This window comes from Chelonia mydas, chromosome 10, assembly GCF_015237465.2.
Source record: "Chelonia mydas isolate rCheMyd1 chromosome 10, rCheMyd1.pri.v2, whole genome shotgun sequence".
In the NCBI taxonomy this organism is placed as follows: domain Eukaryota; kingdom Metazoa; phylum Chordata; order Testudines; family Cheloniidae; genus Chelonia; species Chelonia mydas.
The window spans coordinates 46,872,862-46,885,575 of NC_051250.2; the positions used below are offsets into that span (position 1 = coordinate 46,872,862).

The 12,714-nt window shown below is 51.0% G+C and overlaps 1 protein-coding gene and 1 long non-coding RNA gene across 3 annotated transcripts; one reads left to right on the plus strand and one right to left on the minus strand.

The window, feature by feature from the left end:
• Nucleotides 1-179: 179 nt before the first annotated feature.
• Nucleotides 180-12,070, minus strand: LOC122462086. The gene is made up of 4 exons (XR_006284431.1): nt 11,898-12,070; nt 4,667-4,674; nt 2,819-2,821; nt 180-190 (listed from the first exon to the last, which is right to left on the minus strand). It is a non-coding gene; the product is annotated as an uncharacterized LOC122462086 (long non-coding RNA).
• On the plus strand, nt 4,729-8,166 carry LOC119563559 (zona pellucida sperm-binding protein 3-like). Of its 2 annotated transcripts, XM_037911131.2 has the most exons (9): nt 4,729-5,277; nt 6,022-6,140; nt 6,235-6,338; nt 6,419-6,596; nt 6,677-6,797; nt 6,898-6,989; nt 7,078-7,223; nt 7,347-7,478; nt 8,007-8,166. In XM_037911131.2, exons 1-9 carry the CDS (start codon nt 4,864-4,866, stop codon nt 8,111-8,113), a joined length of 1,413 nt encoding a protein of 470 aa, XP_037767059.1. In that variant the 5' UTR covers nt 4,729-4,863; the 3' UTR covers nt 8,114-8,166. The 2 variants fall into 2 exon arrangements, with proteins under 2 accessions (XP_037767059.1, XP_043380141.1); XM_043524206.1 differs by lacking the exon at nt 7,347-7,478 and having other exon boundaries at nt 4,825-5,277.
• Nucleotides 12,071-12,714: the final 644 nt, after the last annotated feature.

Below are 12,714 nucleotides of genomic sequence, written 5' to 3' on the forward strand. Positions count from 1 at the left end.
GGGGAAGGAAATGGTGGGGTTGATGCACCAACCACATCATGGACACACCATGGGGCTGCATGGGGAGAGATCATGTGAGGGTGAAGAAAGCAGAGATTGCTGCCTTCAGGTTCCCAGAGTCAAATGGCTGGGGTTGCCCAGAGGCAAATGGCAGGGGGATTTCCCTCCATCTGAACTGTCCATCTGGCACCTGTAACCATTACAGGGCTCTAGCAGTAGAGAGAACACAAATTCCCCAGCCACTCTGCCCTCTGAGTGAAACAGATGCCATGAGGGAGTTCCTGCTGACTCCATGACTGTGGCTTTAGATGCTCTAGGGCAGGGGTTCTTAAACTTCATTACACTGCAATCCCCTTTGGACAACTACTGCCCTGCCCCATGGGGTCAAACCCCCAGGGCTTACCCTGGGGAGCAGGGGCTGTAACCTGAGCCCACTGCCTAGGGCAAAAGACTGAGACCTGCCAAACAGGGCTGAAGCCCTTGTGCTTTGGCCCTGGGCACTGGGGCTCAGTCAGCAACTTTGGTTTGAGCCAGTCTAACACAGCCTTGGCAAACCCATTAAAATGGGGTGGTGACCCACTTTGGGGTCCCAACCTGCAGATTAAGAACTGCTGCTCTCGGTAACTCCTCACCTTAGAGAAGGATCAGGGCAGTTTAGACAAATTGTTCTCACCATGGACTGAAATCATGGCTGGGGTGAACTCTTTAGGCTCAGGCTAGCTAGTTCTGCAGGCTAGCCCTGTTCTCTTGCCACCAGTCCTAGGCAGAAAGTGTCTTAAAAAAAACTTTCCAGTTTCTGTGCCCTTACCTGCAGTGTAGTGAGGCCTGTACAACAATGATCATGCAGCCTCTACTCAAACCCAAGTGTAAAGGGCTCTATTCTGTTCTCTACAGTGGTAGAGAACACACAGCCAACCCTGCTATAGAACAGGATGTCATTTCTTCAACATCTGTGTGGGGAGCAGATCCCAGACCAGGGTTGCACAAACAAACATCCTCAGCAGGCCAGAGGAGAACAAAGGGAGCATCATCGTGTATGTTCCCAGAACAAGCTCTCTGCAGGAGTGGTTATTCACCCTCTCCCGTGTGATGCTGCAGTGGGGCAGGAGCAGCCTCTCTTTCCTCCAACACATGCAGCTCTCTGAGCAGTGGCCCTTGGAGGCTTGCTGTGCACCTGCAAGTGGAAGGGACTCTGAGCGAGTAAGGTCCTGACAGGGACTGTCCAAGGTTAGAACACCTCATCTACACTGTCCAATGACTCCCTCAATGCCCTGGGAGGTAGGGGAATGCTGACCACCTTTCATACAAGGGGGGAAAAGACAGGGTTATTAAGTGAGGTTGCCCAGGAAGGCTTTGGCACAATGTGGAATTTAACCTTGGTCTCTTGCATGCCAAGATGGTGTCTCAACCATCAGACCATTTCTCTCAATGCTTTTCAGCCCATATTCCCAAAGTCCCTCTGTTCTTGTCCCCTCTGATTGGCCGAGATCCAGCCCCCAAGCCGTAGGTACATTTCCCCCTGCCTCTGGCACAACTCCAGCCCTTCCTCCAAAATATGGGTCCTCTAGTTGGGAAGCTCCAAGACCCTGACATCCCTCGAATCCCCCTCCTTTCTCTGCACTCAGATTGTTTCTCTCCCTCCCAAATATTGTTGGCTGCATCTAGACAAACAGCAGGAATCATTCCTGTCCTCATTTCATAGAGGAGATTCTGAGGTTCAGTGCCGCTAACCCAAAATTAGTGGCCAGTTCCCAAACTAAGAGTTGTTGGTGCTGCATGAGGGGCGTGGATTCAATGCCTGGAGGTACTGCAGCTGGTAGAACTGTCAGCCCCCGACCTGCCAATTTTCTGACTTTCTGGGGTGCCTTGCAGAGGGGATGCAAAATTTGGTTTTTAAATAGAAATTTAGCTGCAACCTTCACTAAACTGGGAAAAGAGCAATTCCATCATGTGGAGCCAAAATTACACCCCTGGGACTCACCTGGTTTGGACACAGTCCTCTGCCCCTTGACCTAACCTTTCTGTCAGTGGGCTTCACAGCTGCTTGGCAGAGACTCAGGATTCCTGGGTTCTCGACCCAGCTGTGGGAGGAGACTGTGGTCTCGTGCTTAGCACAGGGAAGTTAACTGACCACATTCACTCCATGCATTCATTTCAGACAGCAGCACGGCTGTGACTGGGGTCATCTGGAGAGACCTGGGTTTTATTTCTAGCCTACCCAGGGGGAACATGATGTAACCTCTCAGTTAGCTTAGCTCTAAGATGCCAGAGCATGAGAGCTGCCTTGCCCTAGAATAGGGCAATGAAGCCTTAATCAGTTATTAGCACTGCAGGAACAAATACATATTAAGAGCTGTCAGTGGAATGGACCAGTTGCATGCCATCCCATGGACTCCCCACAGGTATGGTGTTGAAAACAAGTGTCTGTCTCTCTCTGGGCACACTGTCATTCCATGCAGGGCTCACAGCAGTCCCATTCATTGCTCCATCAAACCAGAGATAAATATGAATAACTTCATATGGACTAGCTTTTGGAGCTTGCCCCTGGTGCAGGCCACTAGATTCCCACAGGGGTACCGCTGCCCCAAGAACCTCATGATGCCAACTGACAGAGGGTACCAGGAGACACCGGGGCACAGGGACCCCCTGGGTTCACCAAAAGAATGTTATGTAAGGTCTCTAATGAAACCCCGGATCACACAGGTCATCATAACCCTTGTGAGATGTAGGTATGGGAAGTATGCAAGGAGCACTGAAAATTACGTTCTGTAGGCCTTGTAGATGAAGCAGGCCTCTCAAAGGTAGTGGCTCTTGAGACAAACTCCTCCAGCCAGCTAATGAGTAGCTGGCAGAGACTTCAGAAAGAAACTAACAGGAAGAAGTCAACGTTGGAGGGGGAACCCTAGCTAGAGGTAAACATCAAAGTGCATTCTGGTGTATTTGAGGAGCAAAAAAACACCCCGACATCAGGTGCCTAGGAAGTAAACTGACAGCGAGTTGGCGTCATGAAAAAGGAGTCTCAGCCAGGCTTAGCTGAAAATGCTGGAGAGAACTTCGGTGAGAGACTGGAGGATAACTTGTTAGTTAAGTGTAGGCTCCAGAACGTGAGTTATGATTTTGTTTCACAGCTAGCCATTTGTTTCCAGCTCTCACACCATTTTTATGTGACTCTCTATTCTGTCTTAAATAAATCTCCTTTTGCTTTAGAATTCGGCTGAAGCATTGTGTGTGATACAAGAGCGGTGAGCTAACGCCAAAGTGGTAAAGGGGGACGCCCTGTCCTTTAGCAACAGAAGGTCTGGGATTTCTGTGGATCTCCAGTGATCAGGGCTGGATCCCACTTTGAAGGGACTTGAAGCCTGGGGTGCATTGATTGTCAACCTGCCAGGCAAAACACAGGGCTGGGCTATCCCAGAGAAGAATGCTTGAGGCACTGATGGGCTGGTTGCATTGGGGAGCTAACACCCAGCTGGCACAGGCAAGGCTCCTTCATACAGGAGGCTGGTGGCAACTAGGGTGCCGCACAGCCCTGGCTGCCCTGAGAAGTGTCACAGTCCCGATCCCAGGAATCTCAGTTTCACATGGATCCTCCCTCCAGGACAGGCTCTCTCTTGGCTTTGAGAAACAAACCATTATGGGGGAGGGAAATATAGGGGCAGATGTGGGGTACACGTTAGGGAAAACAATTCAACCCAGCAAACTCCACCCCAACCCTGGAATGAGAACACCAGTTTTGGAACTCATCTGATGAGTTACGCGGATATTAGAGAGGACGCAAATTTCCCCTGAACAGATTTTAGTTTCACACTTATCCACAGTGGAACACTTGGTGGAACCAGACTGAGAGAGCAAGTGACCAGGAATGCGGCTGTAGCCCAGTGGGAGGTGGAAGCACTGGGGTCTGGTCCCTCTTTCATCTTTTATCCACAACAGAACAGCTTGAATGGGAGAGTAGGAGGAAACCCAACCTCAGAATGTCCCCTAACTCAGTGGTTCAAGCACTCTTCTGAGAGATGGGAGACCCCTGTTCACATCCTTTCTCTCCCCTCAGCAGAGAAGGGGAATGAAACCTGGGTCACCCACATTCCACTCTAACCACTGGGCTAAAAGATCTGAGGAGGACACCGCGTCCTGCTCCAGTGCAATTGTGAATGGGGTCAACATGTGCAAGCAGCACAGCTAGTGAATTGAGCTCCGCATATGAGGTAGGCAACTAAATGCCTAACGTCCCCTGGCTCATGGATGGCTCTGGGCTTAGGTGGGAGACAGGTGACCAGACTCCCAGAGGGAGGCAGCTGGGCACATGCCCAGAGGCTGAGACACGGGCACCTACGGAACTTTATACTGTAGAAACTTCGGTGCTCCTGAGTGAATTTGGGCACCTACAGAGTTCGCTGTATGGTTTGTATCAGAGGGGTAGCGTCCGACGAAGGGGGTATTCACCCACAAAAGCTTATGCTCCAATACCTCTGTTAGTCTATAAGGTGCCACAGGATTCTTTGCCGCTGTGTGGTTTGTGGATCACAGTGGAGCCAAACCCAGGATTTACAGGCCTAAACTGGGGATTGAGGGGCCTGGGTCCCTTTGTGGTGGAGCCCACCCTTAGCCTTCCATTGAATGAAACAGGGCAGGAATTTCCCAAACTGCAGCTGATGAACTCACCAACAGGTGGAGCTGATTCCCATTGGCCCTCCTATTTCCCCGGTTCAGGGCGTGGGCACTGAGTATGATTGGGCCCTGGTTACCTGCAGATTAGGGGAGGGTGTTAATTACCCACGACAGCTGTCACCTGGCTCTGGGTCATGGTATAAAGCCCCAGAGCACCAATTTCCCTCTATACTGGGGTTACTGCAAACAGGCAGGATGGGTCACAGAAACAACCTAGGCCTTGCTCTTCTGTGCTGGGTGGTCAGTGGGGTGACCTGTTACAATCCCTGGGATTTCTCTAGGAGTGACTCAGCCATCTGGAGACCCACCCCCAGGGCTGAGCCCCCTCGACGACAAGCCCATGTGTCCTCTCTTTCCCAGCCCTCCCCCTGGGCTCGGGTTGATGCTTCCCAGCTCAGGGCTGTGTCCCCGCTGCAGCCTGTCACGGTGCAGTGTGAGGAGGCTCAGATGGTGATCACTGTGCACAGGGATCTGTTTGGGACAGGGCGACTGATCAAAGCTGCTGACCTGAGCCTTGGCCCAGCTGCCTGCCGGTACACGTCCCTTAATGATGCAGAGAACACAGTGATCTTTGCAGCTGGGCTCCATGAATGTGGCAGCACCTTGCAGGTAAGGATTTATGCAAGTCAGGAGCCCCTACTGATCCCTAGCATCACTGCCCCTGTCTTGTCTGATGGGGTAAAAATGGGGCAGTGGGAGAGAACAGTGGGTGGGATTTTGTCCCTCTTGTTGACAAGCTCCCTGTTTTTCCTGGGTGCTTCTTCCTAGCTTCCAATCTCATGCACCAGGCAAAGAATTCTGTCCTGCTCAGCTCCTGGAGCAGGCTCACAAGTGGAGCCTGAAGAGGGTGCTCCGGTGGCTCAGACAGACTTTACTTCTAGACACCCCTGTCCAAAGGCTGTCTGCAGACTCCACAGACAGGAGCCCTCAACTGAATAAACTGATTGGTGTTAGCGTGAGCTCTGCATAGCCTGTAGGAGGGAAAGGGACAGACTATTGGCTTCCTTAATCCCCGGTCAAAATTCACCTGAAAGCAGCTAATAGGTTAACCCTGGGGGTTTTACTGTCTGAGATTCCTTCACAACCTGCGCAGAGGAAACCAGTGAGCAGAGTTGTGTAAAATGGCACTACTGTGGTGCTCGTCTTCCGATGGCTGCTCTAGCAGACTGAGCTCTGAAATCCCCTGCTTCTAGTGTCCAGTCCTTCCAAAGGCAGTTGCCAGTTGATTGGGCACGGCTGGAAAACTTGAGCTCTTGTTTCTATCTGGCTGAGGCTTGTTCTTGGGCTCATCTGAATGACTTTACAAATGCTCTGTGTACTAGTGTTAACCCTTCCATGTCTGCTCCTTCCCAGATGACCCCAGACTCCCTGGTTTACAGCACAAGCCTGAACTATAACCCCACCCCTGCCAGCAACCCAGTGATCCTGAGAACCAATCCAGCTGTGATTCCCATTGAGTGTCACTACCCCAGGTGAGAGTCTGAGATGCTCAGATCCCCTTCCTCCCTCCCCTTCAGTCCCTGGTCTGGGATCTGGCTCAGTGACTGAGGTTTGCTCCTCTCCCAGGAAGGACAATGTGAGCAGTAAAGCCATCAAGCCAACATGGGTTCCCTTCAGCTCCACCCTGTCTGCTGAGGAGAGGCTGGATTTCTCCCTGCACCTGATGAATGGTAGGTGGGAGGTCCCTCCAGGGGAGCTGAGGCCGGCCTCCCTGCCTGTCTGTCCTGCTCACTGTGAACTTGCCTTGCAGATGACTGGAGTGCTGAGAGACCCTCCAGTGGATTCCAGCTGGGGGAGGTCATGCATATCCAAGCTGATGTCAGCACTGGGAACCATGTGGCTCTGAGGCTCTTTGTGGACAGCTGTGTGGCCACCCTGAGCCCAGACAGGGACTCCTCTCCCCGCTATGCTGTCATTGACTTCAATGGGTAAGAGCTGGGAGCCCTTTCTAGTCTAGAATCTACCTCAAGTCTGTGGGGATCTTACTAACCAGAGTTCTTGTGTGTAGGTGCCTGGTGGATGGGAGATCAGATGACACCATCTCAGCCTTCATATCCCCCAGGCCCAGGCAGGACACGCTGCAGTTCATGGTGGATGTGTTCAGGTTTGCAGGAGATGCCAGGAACTTGGTGAGTGCCCACATTTCTGCTCCAAGTCGATTTCCCCAGGCAAAGCAGCTGTTGGTGTCCCCTGGGATGGTCCTAACCCCTCTTCCCACTTCCCTTCCAGATCTACATCACCTGTCATCTGAAAGTCACTGCAGCTGAGCAAGCCCCAGATCCCTTGAACAAGGCTTGTTCCTTCAACGAAGCAGGCAACATGTGAGTAGCCTAGAACCCCAACAGGGGAGTGACAGGCAGCCTAGAACAGAACTCTTCACTCTAGATGACTGTTCCTGTTCTGTTCCAGCTGGTCTCCAGTGGAAGGCACCCAAGACATCTGCAGGTGCTGTGAGACTGGGAACTGTGCATTCCTTGGAGGACGGTCTGGGAGAGGCAGCCCTCTGGACAGATGGTCAGGGAGGCGCTTCCAGAGAGATGTGGCCTCCAGGCATGGTAGGTTCTGTGCCCACTTCACCTGGGAACATGTCTGGCTTACTCCAACAGACTGTTCCTGGGGGATCTTCCACCCAAAATGGGGTGGATTGGTTTTCTAGTAGTGCTTCTCTCCCAACACAGGTGAGCCCTTTGTGAGAGAAGCTGAAGCTGAGGCTGATGTTGTGGTAGGACCCCTAATCATCTTGGATGCTGACCAAGGATCAAGGGATCTCTCAGTTGCTCAAATGGAAGCAGAGAAGGCAGCATCAGAGGGTAACTAGTTCTAATGAAGAACAAGTCTCATGGTGCCTCTACTGTCACTTATTAATCTACATTAGGGTGGCTTGGAAAAGTTGATCTAAAGGATGGCAGAAATGGGTCTTACAAGATCAGCTGTAAGAATCCCTTAGCCCCAGGAGGGGTTGTTGGTAATGAGTAATCTGGGCTCAAGGAGGGCTCCTTGGTGAGATGGTCTAACCAGAGCCAGTCAATGTTGGACCATCAACCACTGTAGCCTGGGCTTATCTGCTGGGACACCAGTTGTTGCAGGTCTCAGGCCACACCTATAAATCCCACTAGATAATAAAGGGGTGCTGATCTCCTGCTCTGGCCACTTCTAGTAGACAAACTCCAAATGGTATCACTAAAAAACACGGCCCTACCACAGAGCTCAAATAAAATCCCCCATTTTATTAACTGTGGCCTTCACTCATGTACCCAGCAAGTCCATGGTGGATTTTTGGAGAGGTTGCCAGAAAAGCAACTAGCTGCTGTTTTAACCATGTGTTCTTCCTCGTGTAGGATTCTCTTCTACAGCTGGGCTGATCTCAGTGGCAGCTGCCATTGCACTGGCCTTCGTTCCTCTGGGGATGCTCGTATACAGAAGATGCAGCCGTTCCAGTGCCTGAGCAGTCACGTGCCTTGTACCTTCTGTCTAATGTTAATAAATCCAATGACTTGAGTCTGGTCTAGGACTTATTCCTAATGAGCAAGGGAGATGCCTTCCCTTCTGTGGGGAAGGAAATGATGGGGTTTGTGCACAAACCCCATCATGGACTCACCAATGGGCTTCAAAGGAGAGATTGCTACCTTCAAGTTCCTGGAGTCAAATGGTTGGTATCTCTCCATAGACAAATGGCAGGGGAATTTCCCTCCTTCTGAACTGTCCATTGGGCACCTGTAACCATTACAGGTCTCTAGTAATAAAGAAAACAAAAATCCCCCCCCAGCCACTGTGCTCTCTGAGTGAAACAGATGCCATGAGGGAGTTCCTGCTGACTCTGACTGTGGCTTCAGGTGATGCTCTAGGACAGGGGCTCTCAAACTTCATTTCACCGCACTACCCTTCGGCCAACAATTACTGTCCTGGCCTAGGGCATCAACCCCCAAGAGCTTCAGCTGTGGGGATGAGGGGCTGAAGCCTGAGCCCTGAAGCTCTTGGGCTTTGACCCTGGGCAGTGGGGCTCAGTCTGTAGCTTTAGGCCCAGCCAGTCTAAGCCAGCCCTAGGATCTCTATTAAAATGGGGACATGACCCACAGTTTGAGAACTGCTGTTCTAGGATAACTTCCCCCTGATCCTTGTGTCTAAGGTGAGCAGGCTTGCCAAGTTCTTCTCACCCTGGACTGAAATCCCCTGTTGTGTGAGATGTAGGGGTTAGGGCTAGATGTGAGTGTGCAGGCCAGCCCCATTCGTTGCCCTCTGCCCCCTTGCAAAAGTAGTCCAAGATGGGTGGGCAAACTTTTTGGTCTGAGGGCCACGGCTGGGTATGGAAATTGTATGGTGGGCTATGAATGCTCACAAAATTAACAATTCATAGCGGGGCTCTATAAAGGATGTTACTGAGCTGGGGTGAGGGGGCTCTATAGGGCAGTAACAGCAACTCCTAGTGGCCCTGCTGGCAGTGACATCAAGATGGCCATACCAGGTCCCCTAGCTGGGATGGTTGTGGCCCTTGGATGGTTGTGAGTGTCTGGAGGGTCACATGCTGCTGGCCTTAATCATTGGCTATTTTGGGTGGAGGTTGGGGCCAGGAGGCTGGTGCTGTGGGGATAGGGGGTGGCCGTGTAGGGGCAGGTTCCGATCCTGGAAACAGCCCAGTGAAGTCTGAGTAAGCAATGCCAGGCGCGCCTGTGCAGTGTGACTCTGCTTGCAGGAAAATGGTGCTCATCAAGGAGTTGTGAGGCAGAAGCTGGGCGGAGCAGGACAAGCCCCTGACCCTGCTCCCTAGCAGCAGCTCAAGGCCAGGATTAAAAGGTCTGATGGGCTGGATGCGGCCCGCAGGCCTTTGTTTGCCCACCCCGGTCTAAGAACATCTTCCAATTTCTGCTCATGCTCTGGGCCATGACCTGCAGATCAGTGATCATGCACCCAGGGCAGGCTCGACTCTGTGGCGGTTCAATGATGAGACAGAACACAGATTTATCCAAGCAAGCAAGCTGGTCAGCTGAAATGGGCTGCTGCCTGTCAGCTTTCCAGCTTCCCTTTTATTATATTTCTCCCCCCTGCGCATTACCTACTTCCACCGCAAAAAGACACAACACAGGAATACATGACTTTGATTAATATTCTTATTTTCCAGCCTCTATCTACTACAATCCTAATTCTCAGGCCTTGAGGCCAGGCCAAGGAAGCTTCCCACGATTACTGTCCTTTAATTAACTTCCCAGGGTTCATATCTGGTCCTCGTCCTTGGACGGAGCAATGTGTTGCTCCTACACAACGGTCAGGGTGTGCCCTGACTGTTTCCAGGTGGATGGACTAAACATGAACCCTTCATCCCCCCGTTTTTTGTTTAATTATACTCGGCCATCTCATGGTAGCCGTCAATTTGCTTTTGCAAGCAATTTAACTCCCAGACAGACAAGGACATAACTCGGGGAGCTTGCCAGGGCGAATCTCTACAAAGCCTTAGCAAAGAGGGAATACATTGTACACAGCAGCAGCAAAAAATAAGCCCAATGATCACAAACACAGCATAACCAAAAAGTTGTCGCAGCCATCCTAGAGATGGCAGCCAACCTGTAAGCCAATTCCAAAAGCCCTCAAACCCCACATCTTGACGTATGTGTGCCGTAAGATTGGCCAGTTCGGCCAGTCTAGTTTCTATGGAACGACTATTATCAATTAAATTAAAACAACACATATGCCGAAACGTGGAACAGCCTAGGTGATGTTTCAAGAGCAGAAAATCAATGGCTGCTCTGTTATCTAAAATTGCATCCCTTAATTCGTGTTGCTCTGCATTAAGTAGGGCAATTGCCTTGGATGTTGTATTAATTGCCTTTGCTGCAAAGCACGCCAGGGCATTTAGGGTTCTGGCTGTATAAGTGGCAAGCCCAGGGACCCCAACAATGGAGGCCGCTAAAGCAGTATACTCAGCTCGACTAAAAAGCTCAACATCTGCAACACAATTATCTGAAAGGGGTACACTTCTTTTACTATGCCTTTGGCTGGCAAAAGGCAATATAAGCGTCATTCTACTAAGACAGCAAAGGGTGCCATCACTTAAATTTGCAGGAATATAACTAAAGGTGCGTGAGCCGCAGGTAAAAAACCACCCTGATAGTAGGATGATATGGCCATAATTGTATGAAACATTCACAGCGTGGGAACAATTTAAAAGGGGTTGAGGAATTTGCCGACAGCCCAAGGGCACCTTTGTACTAGTGCAGTTAACCACACGCGCACAGGTGACATTGTTGGCCCCAGCTGGGTACGGTGTGTGGAGGGATATAGCCGTGTGAGGCAAGGTACAGTTGGCCGGGCCCCAGTTAGCCATGCCAGAGTACTGGGAAGAGAGATTCGCGTAAGCAGCTGGCATCGTCTCATTCCCTATCTCCTCAGGGTGATGACATACTGGTATAAGGCATGTACCTAACAATTCTCCGGCTGCTACAGAATCAGACAAACAAAAGTGGGTAACATTTGCTATTGAAGCCAATCTTTCCCATATGTTATATGTCATTCGGCCCGTAACGGGGGAAGCGCTCCCGAGCCAACCCCTACAGGAAATAGCAGGCACAAAAGGCATACAATCAGTACAGAATTAGCAGTGATTTGGGCGAGAATCGCCACAAACAAAGTCTCAGGAGTCTCTGGCTGTTGATTTGCTGCCAGTCTTCGTTGAGCCACCGCGACCAATGCTTTTACTGCTCCCCATGTCACGGGCTCGCCTGGGACGCTACGCCTCTTCCGTTTCTGTCCCGCCGTTGTCGACCCGGGAGGCACCACGTTCTCCTCCAAGGTCAGCTGAAACTCCGGTATGGGGTTCGACAGCCCCTGGTGCCATGCCATGCTGTTTCAGTGCCGGTCGCACACACCGGGCTGGAACCCACAACGGTCCTGCAGGGAGAGACACAGCAGCATATCCCCGACCCCAAGTGATTAGAGGTACTGGGCCCAGCCACTGCGGATCAGGCAGCTGACGGTAAAAGACACGCGGTCTTTCCAGTACCTCAGATTTGTGAAAATGGTGATCCGCGGGGGTCTGCTGATCTGCGTTCAGCGTTAAATTATTTAAAGTAAACAAAAGGATATGCATTTGTTGTTGAATGTCTCCTAAGGTTCGGAGACGCAGCTCCCCTTGTTTTAATTGTTTATCAAGCAAGGTTTTGAGCGTGCGATTGGCACATTCAGCAATGGCTTGGCCTGTGGAATTATAAGGGATCCCGTGTTTAAGACGGACGTCCCACCGGGCTGTGGAGCAGTAGGCTGGGGCGTTATCCGTTTTAATCTGGTTTGGGCGACCCATAACAGAAAAACAGGCTAGCAAATGGTGAATTACTTTGGCAGTGGCTTCCCCACGCTGTGGGGTTGCCCAAAGGAATCCCGAATAAGTATCAACGGAAACATGTAAAAACGAGTAGGGGCGGAATTGTGGCACGTGAGTGACATCCATTTGCCACAGCTGATTTGCAGCGGTACCTCTGGGGTTAACGGCATAAGAGAAAGTAGGAGCAGCAGCGGCACAGTGGGGGCAGGAACGAAACAATGGAACGTGCATGATCAGTAGGAATGTGAAACTGCCGGGCCAAAACAGAGGCAGACTGATGAAAAAAGGCATGGCTTTCAATGGGGTCAGAAAAGAGGGAATTTACCTGACCACGTAATGCGCGATCTATTGCAAAGACAAAAATAGGCGAAGGAGGTCCGCATCGACCTGAGGGGTAATGAGGGCAAGGGGTAAATGATCAATCACTTAATAAACATAATGGGTGTCCACAATTAAATTAAAGGGACAATCAGCAAAAAGTTGGAAGGCCAAAATAACAGCAGCCAGCTCTGAACGCTGTGCGGAACGCTGAGGCAGTGTAAAACGAGAATGCCAACGAGGGGGGTCACCGGATTGATAGGTGGCTACACCTCGATGTGGAGAGCCATCAGTAAAAAGAGTAACAGCAGAAACAATGGGTTGAGAGCGGCTAAGACGATGAACAATTAGAGGCACCTTTTGGGTAATTACCAACCGAGGATCTTTTGGGGGATTATAAGAAATTTCTCCCACATAAT